This window comes from Drosophila elegans, unplaced genomic scaffold (assembly GCF_018152505.1).
Source record: "Drosophila elegans isolate 14027-0461.03 unplaced genomic scaffold, ASM1815250v1 contig_208, whole genome shotgun sequence".
In the NCBI taxonomy this organism is placed as follows: domain Eukaryota; kingdom Metazoa; phylum Arthropoda; class Insecta; order Diptera; family Drosophilidae; genus Drosophila; species Drosophila elegans.
This window is the reverse complement of record NW_024545578.1, coordinates 6,697,484-6,709,840: the sequence shown is the minus strand read 5'-3', so window position 1 is coordinate 6,709,840 and position 12,357 is coordinate 6,697,484. Positions and strand designations below refer to the sequence as shown.

Sequence of the window (12,357 nt, the reverse complement as noted above, 5' to 3'; positions counted from 1 at the left end):
CTGTATCGTTTTCCCCTCTCACTTCCTTCGTTTTCCATGTGTCGCGCTTTTTGTTTGCAAGTGCAAATTTTGAGTGTGAGGAAAATAGAAATTGAAATGTATTTTTACGCCTGAATAAGTTTCACAGAATTTACAAGTGCACAAGAGAGACGCACAGCATGCCAGCACTCATTTTCATTGGCACACGGTAAAAAAGTGGGCTAGGGTTTGCAAAATTAATTAATTGAAAAAATTAAAAATCCCTAGAAATCAGAAAAATTTGGTTGAAAAATTCTATGGAAGCCATTTATACAAAAACAAATCAATACCTTTTCCATAAAATAAAGCGTGACTTTTTAATAATAGTTATAAAATAGTAAACAAAGTAATTAGTTTAGAGAAGTAGTTAAAAATGTGTTAAAGACAAGGCAAAATACTTAACTTAACTTTAAACCATTTTTTTTTTAAGAAATATAGAAAATTATTAGGAACTTTTTGTCTAAATGGTTTCCTTATAATTTTTAGCTACGAAAAGAATATATATTTTGTTAAGTGAAATGTCCTTTTATTATCCGTGAATCGTGTGCACACCATTACCAAACTAAACAATGATCAGGGCCCCAGGTATGACCATCTATATAAAGGTGGGTGTGAGTGTGTTTGCGAACCGTGTGAAATACCCGTAGCACATTTTATGCAAATTGCTGGTCTTTGTGTTATTGTTGTTGTTACTGCTGCTACTGCTGCTGGTGGCACAGCCTTAAATACCACTCAAAATGTACTCGCACGAACCGAAAACGAACCAGAACCGAAAACCGAGAATGAAAATTGCTAAACTCGCACAATACTTAGTGAACTGAGAATGAGAACTGAACCCTTTGGAATCTTTTTGCAGATACGGCCTGCCCGATAAGCCGCTCGAATTGGGCCGGGTGACACCTGGCACCTATTGTACCAGGCAATTCGATGAATGCTATCGTAACAAGTGTCGCCTGCAAAGTCCGAATTATCCTGGCATGTATCCGAGGAACGTAACCTGCTACTGGACGATCCGGCAGAAGGAAGTGCCGACCAGCAAGCACGCCATGATTGCCGTTAGCCAGGAAAATCAGCACAAGGCCTTGGTGAAGCGGTAAGTTAGGAGGGGATTGCGCCACTGAATCTCGAATGTCCACCTGCATTGGAGAGCATTAAATAAGCATTACCATTCTGTCCCAAACACCTTCCACCCAAAAATTCAACTCCCGATTTGAATGGGATACATGTAGTAGTAGTACACACACAGCCAACGCAAAGTGCATCTGCATCTGCATTTGTATGACAAATTTCAATTTGGCAAATTGCTAAGCGAAGTTCCAGTTTGCAGTTTGTTAACTGACGGCACAAATGAAACTGTTTCGTGTCCGAGAATGTTAAGCATTCTCGTCGCCCAAAAAGTTTTGTATATTCCAATTAAATGCGGCAAACAGTCAGCCGATGCAATTTGTATGCAAAACCGTATTAAAGGGCAGCATGTGAAGTTTGTAATTGGATTGATGGGATTAGGTAAATGTATTTTTGATATTAGCTGCCATTTATTTTCAATTTTCGAAGAGAACATTTCGGCTTTCTGGCTGGAGGTATAATAAATTCAGTTCCCAGCTGCTGATACTTTCAAAAAAGGATGTGTTTAAAGAATCCAGCAAAAATAAGTTTAATTCAATTAGGAACTTTTATTGTATATATTTTCATGATTATAGCATACAAAATTTGAACTTTAAGCCTATTTAGTAAAAATAAATCTAAGGAATAAGTGTCAAACCATTTTTGTACACTTTTGATATTGATTCAAATTATTTATTAAAATAATATTAATAATAAGTTGGTTATACATTTTTTTGTACCTTATCTTTTTATTTACCCCCAATACTAAAATATCATATAACAAGAAACCGTTCCATAGCCTTTGAGTTTATTGTTAATATTGTTTTCAAATAACAATTACTATTATTATGCTGCCAACTGTGTAAATGTTGTATTCTAGCTTTTGCAAATGAAAATGTTTTCTTTGCATTTCGAATTGATTGCTTTTCTCTGTTTTTCAATCGTACATATTGTTCGTGCTGCTCTTGCTAAACATTGCAATATGATTTCTATTTTTTGCACCCACCTTCACAGGTCAATAGCCAGCTTTAATAAAACCTCACGGTCCATTCGAGCCTGGTCGGACTGTACGGGTGAACGGGACCATTTAATTTTCTACGATGGCAGTTCCACCAACGATCCCGTTTTGGCCAAATACTGCGGAGGAGATTGGTTGCCACGCGTTGTTTCACGGTGAGTCTTACCAGAAAATTGCACAGAAAACTTCTCCCATTTCATAGGACATGGTGAGATTGTTCATCTTAATCACAGGGAGCGGCAAAGGAAATGGCAGAGGGCAAAAGAATCTGCAGGCAGACAGACATAGGACATTTATTTAACGCCATTTCTCCTTTTATGAAAAAGTTAAATATGAGCCCAGCAAAGCTCATAATACATTTACAAGAAAAGATAGACAGACATTTTTAATGAGCATGTGTGTGTGCGAGTGTGCCACTATGTGAGACTGTGCAGGTTTCGCCAACAGTGATGACACTGTAATGAGTTTGAAATTTGGGCTTCGTTTTTTGAGACAAGCCAAATTTGTTGGAGACTAATAAAATAACAATGCATCCTATTTTAATGAAGCGCTATTTTTAGGATAATTTATCTAAACTTAAATATTAAACATTTTTTGTATTTTTCTAAAATTTAGGCTTTACTAGAGTTTTTAATATAAAAGTGATCTTAAATGGGTTGTTTTAATTTAAAGTTATGCGTCTTATTAAGCCAGTTGCATTTTAAAATTTTTACTGACTAAAATGGGATATATTTATAATTCCATGAGCTTTAAAAAAAATAAAAAATCTATACCTATTTTTTAACAACGTAATAAATGTAATTTAAGAACAAGAATATTATACATTATTAAGATTATACATTATGTTAAAGTAAAAAAATATTAAAGAAATTACAAGTATCAAAAACTATATATGAGCTTTCTCAAAAAGAAAAGGTAGAGTATTAATCTACAACTTAGTAATGCCTATTTTATAAGCCTAATCCTGATCTGTACCGGAATCCAAAAGAGATTTTCCAATCACAGTGAACGGGGAATCCCCTTTTCCGCATCACTGCCGTGTATGTGTGTGTGTATGTGTGTGTGTGTGTGTGTGTGTGTGTGTGTGCAGGAGTAGTTTTGTGTGTGAGCAAGCGGAGACCGCAGCCTAGTGCACTGCACTGCAGTTTTGGCTCGGGGCGCATGTGTTCCAATTCAGTTACACATAGATACAAAGACCCACACACAGATACAAATGCAGATACAGATACAGCTAGAAGATACAGGCGTGTGTGCGCCTTACAATTGTGCGCAATGCTTAAGCAAAACCGGAAATTGGGTTGCTCTGCAGACAGTAAGCGACAGACAGACACTGAGATCAACCGACAGACAGTCGGAGGGAAAAGTGAAAAAGAGAGGCGAAATTCGAGATACAGATACACTGGCACACACACTCCCATATATGGTGCAGAAAACATCCTGGCACACACATTGAAATAAATAGATTTTTGCTGCCGTTTGAAACTTTGCTAGTGCCATCTATTGAAAACATTTTGATGCCTGTGATTTATGCAATGGCAAAATTTTGCTCATTAGTTCCCAAGTTGCCAGCATTTGGATCATCAACCATAAATTCTTAAAGACACCACAGCCTTTCAAAAGCAATTTCAAGTTTCAAAACTAGAGCGCACACACATGCACACCTGTGGTGGGCTGGAGTGTTGGTTTAAGCAATTAAAAAGCAACTCCTAATCGGTGTAGTTTTGGATTTGTTAGTGGAACCAGTTTGCTCATTAGTGCGATTATTTTTTGGTGTGGAAGTTTGCCTCTTTCGTAACTTTATGCTTTTTGACAGGACTTACAAAAAATCAGTTTACTTTTAATATGACTCTTTGAAATTATTAGTCAATTTTTGAAATAAATTTAATAGTTCATTTATTCTATGTACTACAAGATTTGAAATTAATATATGTAAAAGAAAATAGTTAGTCTATTATAACTCTATTTTTGAAGAAAAAAGGTATTAAACAGTCCTAAATTAAATGTCTTTAGTCTACAAATTGTTTTATAAAGGAAGAACATGTTGTTAGTCTATTTCTTAGTAGGTTAGTTGCATAATTTAATGACCATAAAGCAAAATAACACATTTATCACCAAAAAAACCTGAACTACCGACTCATTGGGTTTAGATTGTCATAAATTCTTGGGAGTCTGCTCTCGAAGCGCTTAGAAACACTTAAAGGACATCCCCAAAATGCTAGAATGCAGCCCTTAGCCACGCCCACGCATTTCCATGGCATTCAAGTGGCCTAGCTGTCTCCACCACCCCCTTAAACCCCCTCAGACGGCACCTTTGGCCATTTATCTTGCACTTGAGAATTTGTTTTTGTTGTCTTTCGGTCCTCGGTCAGGGCCAAAAGTTTGCTCTTTTCCAGGGTCTCCTCTGTCCACTTGGTGTCCCCTTGAGACATGCACATAAACTTTGATTTTTTTTAGTGGGCAATGTCTTATTTTTAGCTTGTTGAAACAGATGTAAAAATGTTTGTTATTCCCAGAAATCAATTTTCAAATTAGTGACTTCTTAAAATGAAAATGTTAACATTTTATTACAAGGAAATTTCCTTTATTATAAAATTCATAACAATTAACAACCCACTTTTTTGTTAAATATAAATTTTAATGAAAATAAAGTTCCTTTACTTCACTTAATTCACTTAATTTTCTAGTTCCTTTAGTTAGTTTTGACATTTTTCAAACTCTTTAAAAACATTTTCTCAACTCGTTTCCAGCATAATAAAACTTGTCGTTTTATAATGATGGCGAAATGATGATGATCGCTTTGCCTTGTGCCTCTTAATCTCTTAATGAGTTGCACTCTCGCATTTATTGACATCCTTTCCGTATCCTTGGGAAAATCTTATAAGCGCGCACAGGTGCCAGAAAAAGGAGAGACGGGCAAGGGGAATGTGCATCAAATATGCATAGAGCGTAATATGCACATGAAGGAGAAAACGAACGAAGCAAAAGACGCTCAGAGAACTTGATGGAAAAGTGGGTGCCCAAGAAAAACGGCATTAAGAAGCCAGGACCGTAGCTCGTGCCAGGCTTTTCCTTCTGCCCGCGTCACAATAATTTCCCACATCCATCTTCTTGCAGGACACGGAGAATAATTTCCACTCTAAGCACAACTAAAGTTCACAAGAAATCTGTGCAAAAATGGTATTTTAAGATTAAATCAGGAGCTTTCCCTTTTTAATAAAATTTTCAGCATTTGCTATCGAACTTGGTATACTATAAAAATTAAAGTAGATTGGTAGAACATGGATGTGGTAGTTATTTTTTGAAAAATAGGAGATCTTCAAGCCAAAAGTCCTTCCATTTAAATATGCTGAAAAAATATTAATTATTTCTGAGCTAAAAGAAACAAATTTTATAAATTTTGTTTATACTAGGACTATGTTAAGTAGGAATGTAAACTCCAAGCCAACGAATAAATTTTCATAATTTCCATAAGAAGAGTTTCATTTTTGGGAACCATAAATGTTTTTTATGTTTTTCCGTGCATTATGTCCACGTCCTACGCGACATGAGCATACGAATTATAAATGCACACACACTCGCGCGGGGAGAAGGTCCTTCTTCTCCTTCTGCAAACATCTCTCGCTTTACTTCTCACCTCGGTCATGGTTCTCTGACTTTGTAGGAAAATCGCATATGCACACAAGGACGACAGAAAATGAGTGCGGAGGTGGGGAAAAAGCTACATGAAAATTATTAATTTCCCAGCGCAACTTAAAATTGCAACGAGCTGAAGGTGCCGTGAGACGTTGGTATTTTATTGGTTTCTTTTTTTCGCTTTTCCACAATATTTTTTTTTTGGTTTTTTTTTAAGGTGTGGAATGGAAAAGCTGGAAAAGTTGTATTTTGCTCTCAGCTGCAACAGCAGCATAAGCAGCAGCTGTTGATTTTCCTCTAAGTAAATGTTAATTTTTGTTAGCCAAGAAAAGAAAAACTCAAAGCGATAACTTTTTAAATTGCATATTAATTCTTTATGGCGTAAATTTTTGATCCCCTCTTCCATCTCACAGTTTTCCGCTCCACCTGTTTTGTGGTTCCACTTTGCGGATTAGTCTTGATGAATATCGGGGATGGCAAACGGGATGTTTGCCTTTGGTTAATTCCAAATTTCGGGTGTGAGATTTTGTTTGGAAAATGTTTAACTTTGTGAGTTTAACGCTTAGAGGTGTAAGGAATTTGGTTTTAATATCGAATATCGAGTTAGAGAAAATGAAAATTGACGATATCTTCAAAAATGTCTCTTTAAAGTCCGATCATAAGCGACCATGGTTCGCTATCCCGAATTGCGTATAAATCACTCAGGCCCAGGTCCTTTAATCACTTAAATTTCTAGTGTGCTTCTGAACTCCCCTCCAAACACCAGGCATCCTCAAGCCCCAGAGTGACCGCAATTCCACAGAGTTTCGAGGGGTGATGTTCCGGGAGGACATCGCTGCCATTTGCGGTCAGGACACTCTGACGCTTCGGAGAAGTTTACGTGTATTGATAACGGACAAAGGGACAGCGATTTAGAGATGAGATCGGGCGGCTGGCGCGAGTTTGAGGAGGGAAGTTTGCCATGGATTCGTGTTGATTTTACGACACCCACAAGTGTGCCGCAGGGCATAAAGTAACCAAATGCCGCGCAAGTACGCGTACAGATGGCATGCACTGGGAAAACTGGAATAAACTTTAAAGTTCAGATTTAAATTGTAATATCATTTAGCAAAAAATTTTTGTTTAGCAAATGCGTTAATGATAATTTTTTGATACGATTTTCAGTCAGAAAATATTAATATGGTACAGTACAAAAATTGCAAACAAATTTTCATCCATTCTGCTGAATGGATGAATACATTTAAATAATCCAATGATGTTTTTACCAGTCCTCCTTTAAAACTTTATTGAAAAGTATGGGTCTGTAGACTTGGAAAACTACCTGTATTTTTTCCAAGTACACCACCACACACAAGGCCGGGCGAAAAGGACATTCCCAAGCAACCAGGACATGTCCCTGCTGAATTCCAGAGGCCCGAGTGGGGACCAAACATTTGTGTCGCTTTATTAAAAATTAATTTACTTTTCATTTGCAGTTTATTGCACTTGGCACTGACAGAAAGCATTGCAGCTGTTCCCAGGCTCTTGCCCCATAACGCCCCCCCATCCATCGCCCCTATCTAAAGGCACGATTCGCTTAAATAATAAGAAGCTTTGCCACTCACACTCGGCCACACTTACACGTATTAAAAAGCCATTTTGTTGGCCGTGTTTGATGGCTTTTGACATCGTCTGCGTGAGCGTTTCTTTTTAAGTGTTCAACTTCTTGGCTTAGATGGGTGCGTGTATGAGTGTGTGGAGCGGGTGCTCAGTTTCCGTTTTATATTTTATGTCTTGACATATTACGCATACGCCGTGTGTGCGCACCTCTTGCCCGGGCAATAAAAATTCAATTTGATGTTTAAATTGAAAACTTTGAACATAATTTATATGGTCATGAATGCGGCATGCTAAAAAGATGGAAATATTCGAGAAACCTGGTTAAACTGCTTATCAAGAACTAAAGTTTATAAAAACATATATTTTCTATTTTATATTATTCTTATATTTATATGTCTTGTCCGAAACATTTGACTTGGCTTTAATTAAATGCATTTAATTCCGTTGCCATTATTTTTAAGCAGATCTTTGAATTCAAAGTTTTATGAACACTTGATGTCATTGCCACGGCTGCTGTTTCGCCCTCTTCCGTTCACCATAAAATCTGGCGTCGCGACGTCTGCAAATACAGACAAAAAATATTAGGGGGCAGAAAATTCTTTTGGTGCAACACCCACTACTAACTGAAATTTCATAATTTTTGGCCAGAAAAATCAAAAGACAAACGGCAAAATTTTTGGCCCAACTCGACTCAGTTACTTTGTTATGCCAAAAAATTTGCCTAAAACTTTCGCAAGCCACCCAACCAACGCCCACCAACGAGACAATGGCGAAAAAAGTTAATTTGGCAGCAAAAATGCAAACAACCAGACGGAGCGGACACTTTAAATAGCCCAAAACAAAGCGGCAGAGAACTGCGTCATACTTTTGGGCGCGGTTCGTCGGCATTTTGGCAAAACGCCCACCGAGCTTGTTGTTTGTGCTATTTTGTTGGGCTGTTTTGGGTTTGTTGCCTCTTTCGTGGGCAAAAAGTTTACGACTTTTCTTGTTTGCCGAATTGTGCAAATTAAATTTATGTGAGCTGAAGTTTTTTCACGCCTCTAATTGGAGTGCCAGTGGCCTGGTTATGGACAAACCTCACAAGCCACCACGGGGCGTATGAGCGATATTGGGTAAAACTTCTGAGATTTCTTCGCAAAAAGTTTTTGGGCGGCCGGGTGGCTGCCACTTATGGCCAAGTATCATTGAAATTGAAACAAAAAGATAAGCCAATATTAGGTTGAATTTAATAATAATATAGAAAGAGATTCTCAGAACTCGATAAAGCCACTTGAATAAAGCGTTAAGCGATATGAGCCACAATAAATATGCACCTAAAACTGGATTCCTTTTGCAAATAAAGCATAATTATAATTCAAATTATGAGTATATACATCTATCTATAATCCTATCTTTGTAATTCATTTTTAATAACTGTTTCTTTGCTTTAAATATATACAAAAATCAGCATTAATTAAATTTCCATTGATTTCTCTTACTTTCAGTGGTCCTGAAATGCTGGTGGCCTTTCACTCCAGCCCGTTTTCGGCGCCCTTGCAACAGGGAATTCCGAATCGTGGCTTCGAACTGGACGTGGACATACTCTTCACCGATTCCGACTCGTTTGACTTTGCCCAGGGCACCAAGAACCTGTGCGAATTCCACATTAATGCCTCGAATCCGGGTAAGAGAAGATCCCCACAAATGAATATGAATAACCATAATTAATGGCAATTAACGCTGGGCTCTGCTGCAGGTGCAGGTGCGGCAAACTTTCCCATAAAAGACACTGTCAACTGGGTCAGCACTTTGCATTTCCCATTTCCACTCCTCACATATTCCACTTTCTTCGAAACCTTTTCCGAATTACACCTCTTCTGGTTATCGTCTTCTTTGTTAAAAGCGCAGGTACATCCTCTTTTATCGTTTTTAACTGGAAATTATTATTTATATTGCCTGCTGATGAATGTTGCTTACTGAAAACTCTGTTGGCTGCTTAATGACCATAAAAACCAACAATCAAATGTTGGTAAAAGCCAATTCCTTTCCGTATTTTTGTGGCATAGTGTACGTGAAGTAGTTTGGCGCCGAAGTTACCAAGGTGTCGTAATTCGATGGGCGTGGTCGTAACTATACAGCCTCTATTAGCCTTTGGCTCTAATCTAAGCAGACTAAATGAGATTTTAATTAAATTCAAGGCCAGACGAAACCCCCACGGAAACCGAAGAACTAAGCTGGCCAAATGGCTTTTCAGGCTTGACTTAATGTGGCGGCCAAAAAGAAAAGTATGAGTAATTGCTTGGGCAGCAGATAATGTTCGGAATGGATTTCAGAGGGAGAGTTGCGAAATTAAATGTCTGGGATGTGGTTACTTGGGAATTGCTGCTGGGCGAAAAAAAAAAAAAACAAATAAATATGATTAAGTTTAGCTTAACATTTATTGCAATAAACATACTTTTCTGAACATATTTTCTTAGTGCCATTTATATATACATTTTTCAAGGCAACTTAAAAACGCAATCTTCAGTGATGTGCTGAATAATGTCTGAAGTAACCCCCAACTCCTTGGACCAACATTAATTAGCATTCCTCACTAACCGAATGTTCTGCTTGAAGGAGTACCCTATTCTAAGCTTGTTTTTCATGACTTCACCCTGCTTCCTCGTCATCTTCCACCTAAGCGCTTCCCCTTGGCTTGGTTTTCCCCAGAATTTCATTCTCCCTGGCCAGCAGTCAGCTGCATTTAATTGAAAAATTATTAAATGAGATTTCAGGCTGCCCTCCTGTGCTGTGCCTCTCGGGTGCCAGGACCACTCCATCAATTTAGTGCAGCAGCCGCAGTGGTGGCCAAAAGTAGGCACCGCCATGGCAGCCGCTAATGTTCATTAATTTGCACTTAATAACTTTTGAGTAGATTTTATTTTGCTGGCCAAACCCAAAACGCTGGTCTTTCATTATTTTCCTCTACGCTTTTTTATCTTGCAACAAAAAAAAAAAATAAACGAAAAACCAAAAATGGTAGAAAATTGAGAGAACTCTCATTTGAAATTAGTTTTTTGGTTGAGCAGGCAATTTTGGCATAAAAAAGTGTGGGGCAAATCAACTCACTCCCTGTTTATTTTCCCTACTTCTTATACTTTACATAACAGCTTTTCTACGCCTTGTTGTTGGGCTCATTAACTTGCCAGCTTATATATATATAGACATAGCTATATGTATTTGCCAGTTGTTGTTGTTTCTGTTTGTGCTTAATTTTTGACCGTTTAACTTTTGTAAATGCCTTTCATCCTCATTCCACATTCTCTTGGCTTTTTCACTTCGGTTTGGCTTAATGTGTTGGCTGGGAAATCGAGCAGATGTGTCTGCTATCATTAGGCCGAAATTTGAATGGGACTCGGCTGCTTTATCTATCATAGTTAAAATCTATTTGGCGTAGAAGAGCTTTAAGACGGGATTGCACATCTTAAAAGTACTTAATAAATCTTAAGACGTGTACATATAGTTTATTAAATGATGTCTTTCAGTATTGAAAAGGTGATGCGTACAAAAATGCTGTTCTTTTGGCATTCTTTTTAAAGAATATGTAAATAGCTATCATAAAATAGAAACTTCTTTTTAAATCCCATCTTTTCTAACAAAATCTTTAAATAGATTTGATATATATTTAAACTCCAAAGATATATAAAATTATAGATCAAAAGCAAATTTTTAACAACTAAATAATAGAAGTGATAATTACATATATTTATTATGCCTATGGCAAGGAACCATAAATATGTTGCTTCGGGCAAAAGAAACTAATTAGAAATAACGAATAGCATTCTGTTAAAGCAAACTGTGATGTTCAATTAGGAGACCTCGGCGTATGAAACATTTATTAATAATGGCAGCCAAGGAGCCACACTGAGTTGGGAGGGGAGTTAGAAGGAGTTGGCTAACAATTCGGGCAAACAAGGCGGTATAATTGTTTTGTTATCGACACACGGACACACACACTGTACCACCCCCACCCACGCAGCCACACCCCTTTTGGAGCGCCCCAAATGCTAACAATTTCAGCGGAAGGGGCGACAGTATTGCGCGATACAAATAAATTATTAGGGGGTTGCAACATGATTTTAATTAAAGTTTTAACGAAAACCAAATATTTATCGTTTCATTTTGCTTTCATTTGTTCGCTGTGTGCGGTTTTATTTGCACCCCTACACACCCACACAATTATTTTTTGCAACACAAACAACAACATCATTAAGCATGGGGCCGCAAAAATTCAATATGCACTTGTATTTGAATATTTGAAAATTTTAGCTTTGGTGCGGGGCGAAAACAAGGACAATTTATTATGAGCAGTAAAGGTCATTGCAATGTTATACATTTATACATAATCATCAGTGTGTGCGGTCTTCAATAGAATTCTCGTAGAATATTCAATGCAAATAATGCGCTTGGACCACGCGGCGTATGATTAATAAACTGCAGATGCAGATGTTTTGTGTACAGAAGTTCGGCAGGGGCTTCACTCAGTGTGTTGATTACGTAACAGAATCAGTTGCATATTTAATTTGGTTTGATTTGGCCATAACTTTTTCAATTAACTTTAATTAAATGTGCAACTTTTCGCCCCAGTCAGAGAAGAAACCCTCTGGGTTTTGTGGTGTGTGTCGATTTTAATTAAATCTTGTTTGCTTATATTTTCCTCTGACAGACCATGTAAACGTTTAAAGTATACTTAAATCAATCGCAATTATATTGCCGAGTTTTCGCCGACATCAACCAACAGATCTTTTGTAACCAGAAAAATATTGTCATAGCTGCCAATGGCCGATCCAATTATTTCCTAAAAGGATTTCTCCGTCAGCCAAGCGTTATCTGACCCAATCAATATTCGATTTCGTCCGGATTCCCTAATTAGTGCTAATCAACTTCAGCCAAACATTCCGCATGCAATAGCAGCCCACAAAGACGGAAAAAACTTCATTCAACGAACATTTGACATGTCCATTGCC

The 12,357-nt window shown here is 37.5% G+C and overlaps 1 protein-coding gene across 1 annotated transcript in view; it reads left to right on the top strand.

Annotated features, from left to right (window-relative positions):
• The window catches only part of LOC108146026, a 66,953-nt gene that overhangs the window by 34,291 nt on the left and 20,305 nt on the right, over positions 1-12,357 (top strand). The window contains 3 exon segments of the mRNA XM_017271812.2: positions 875-1,111; positions 2,137-2,295; positions 8,857-9,035. Coding sequence (XP_017127301.2) covers positions 875-1,111; positions 2,137-2,295; positions 8,857-9,035 — 575 coding nt within the window.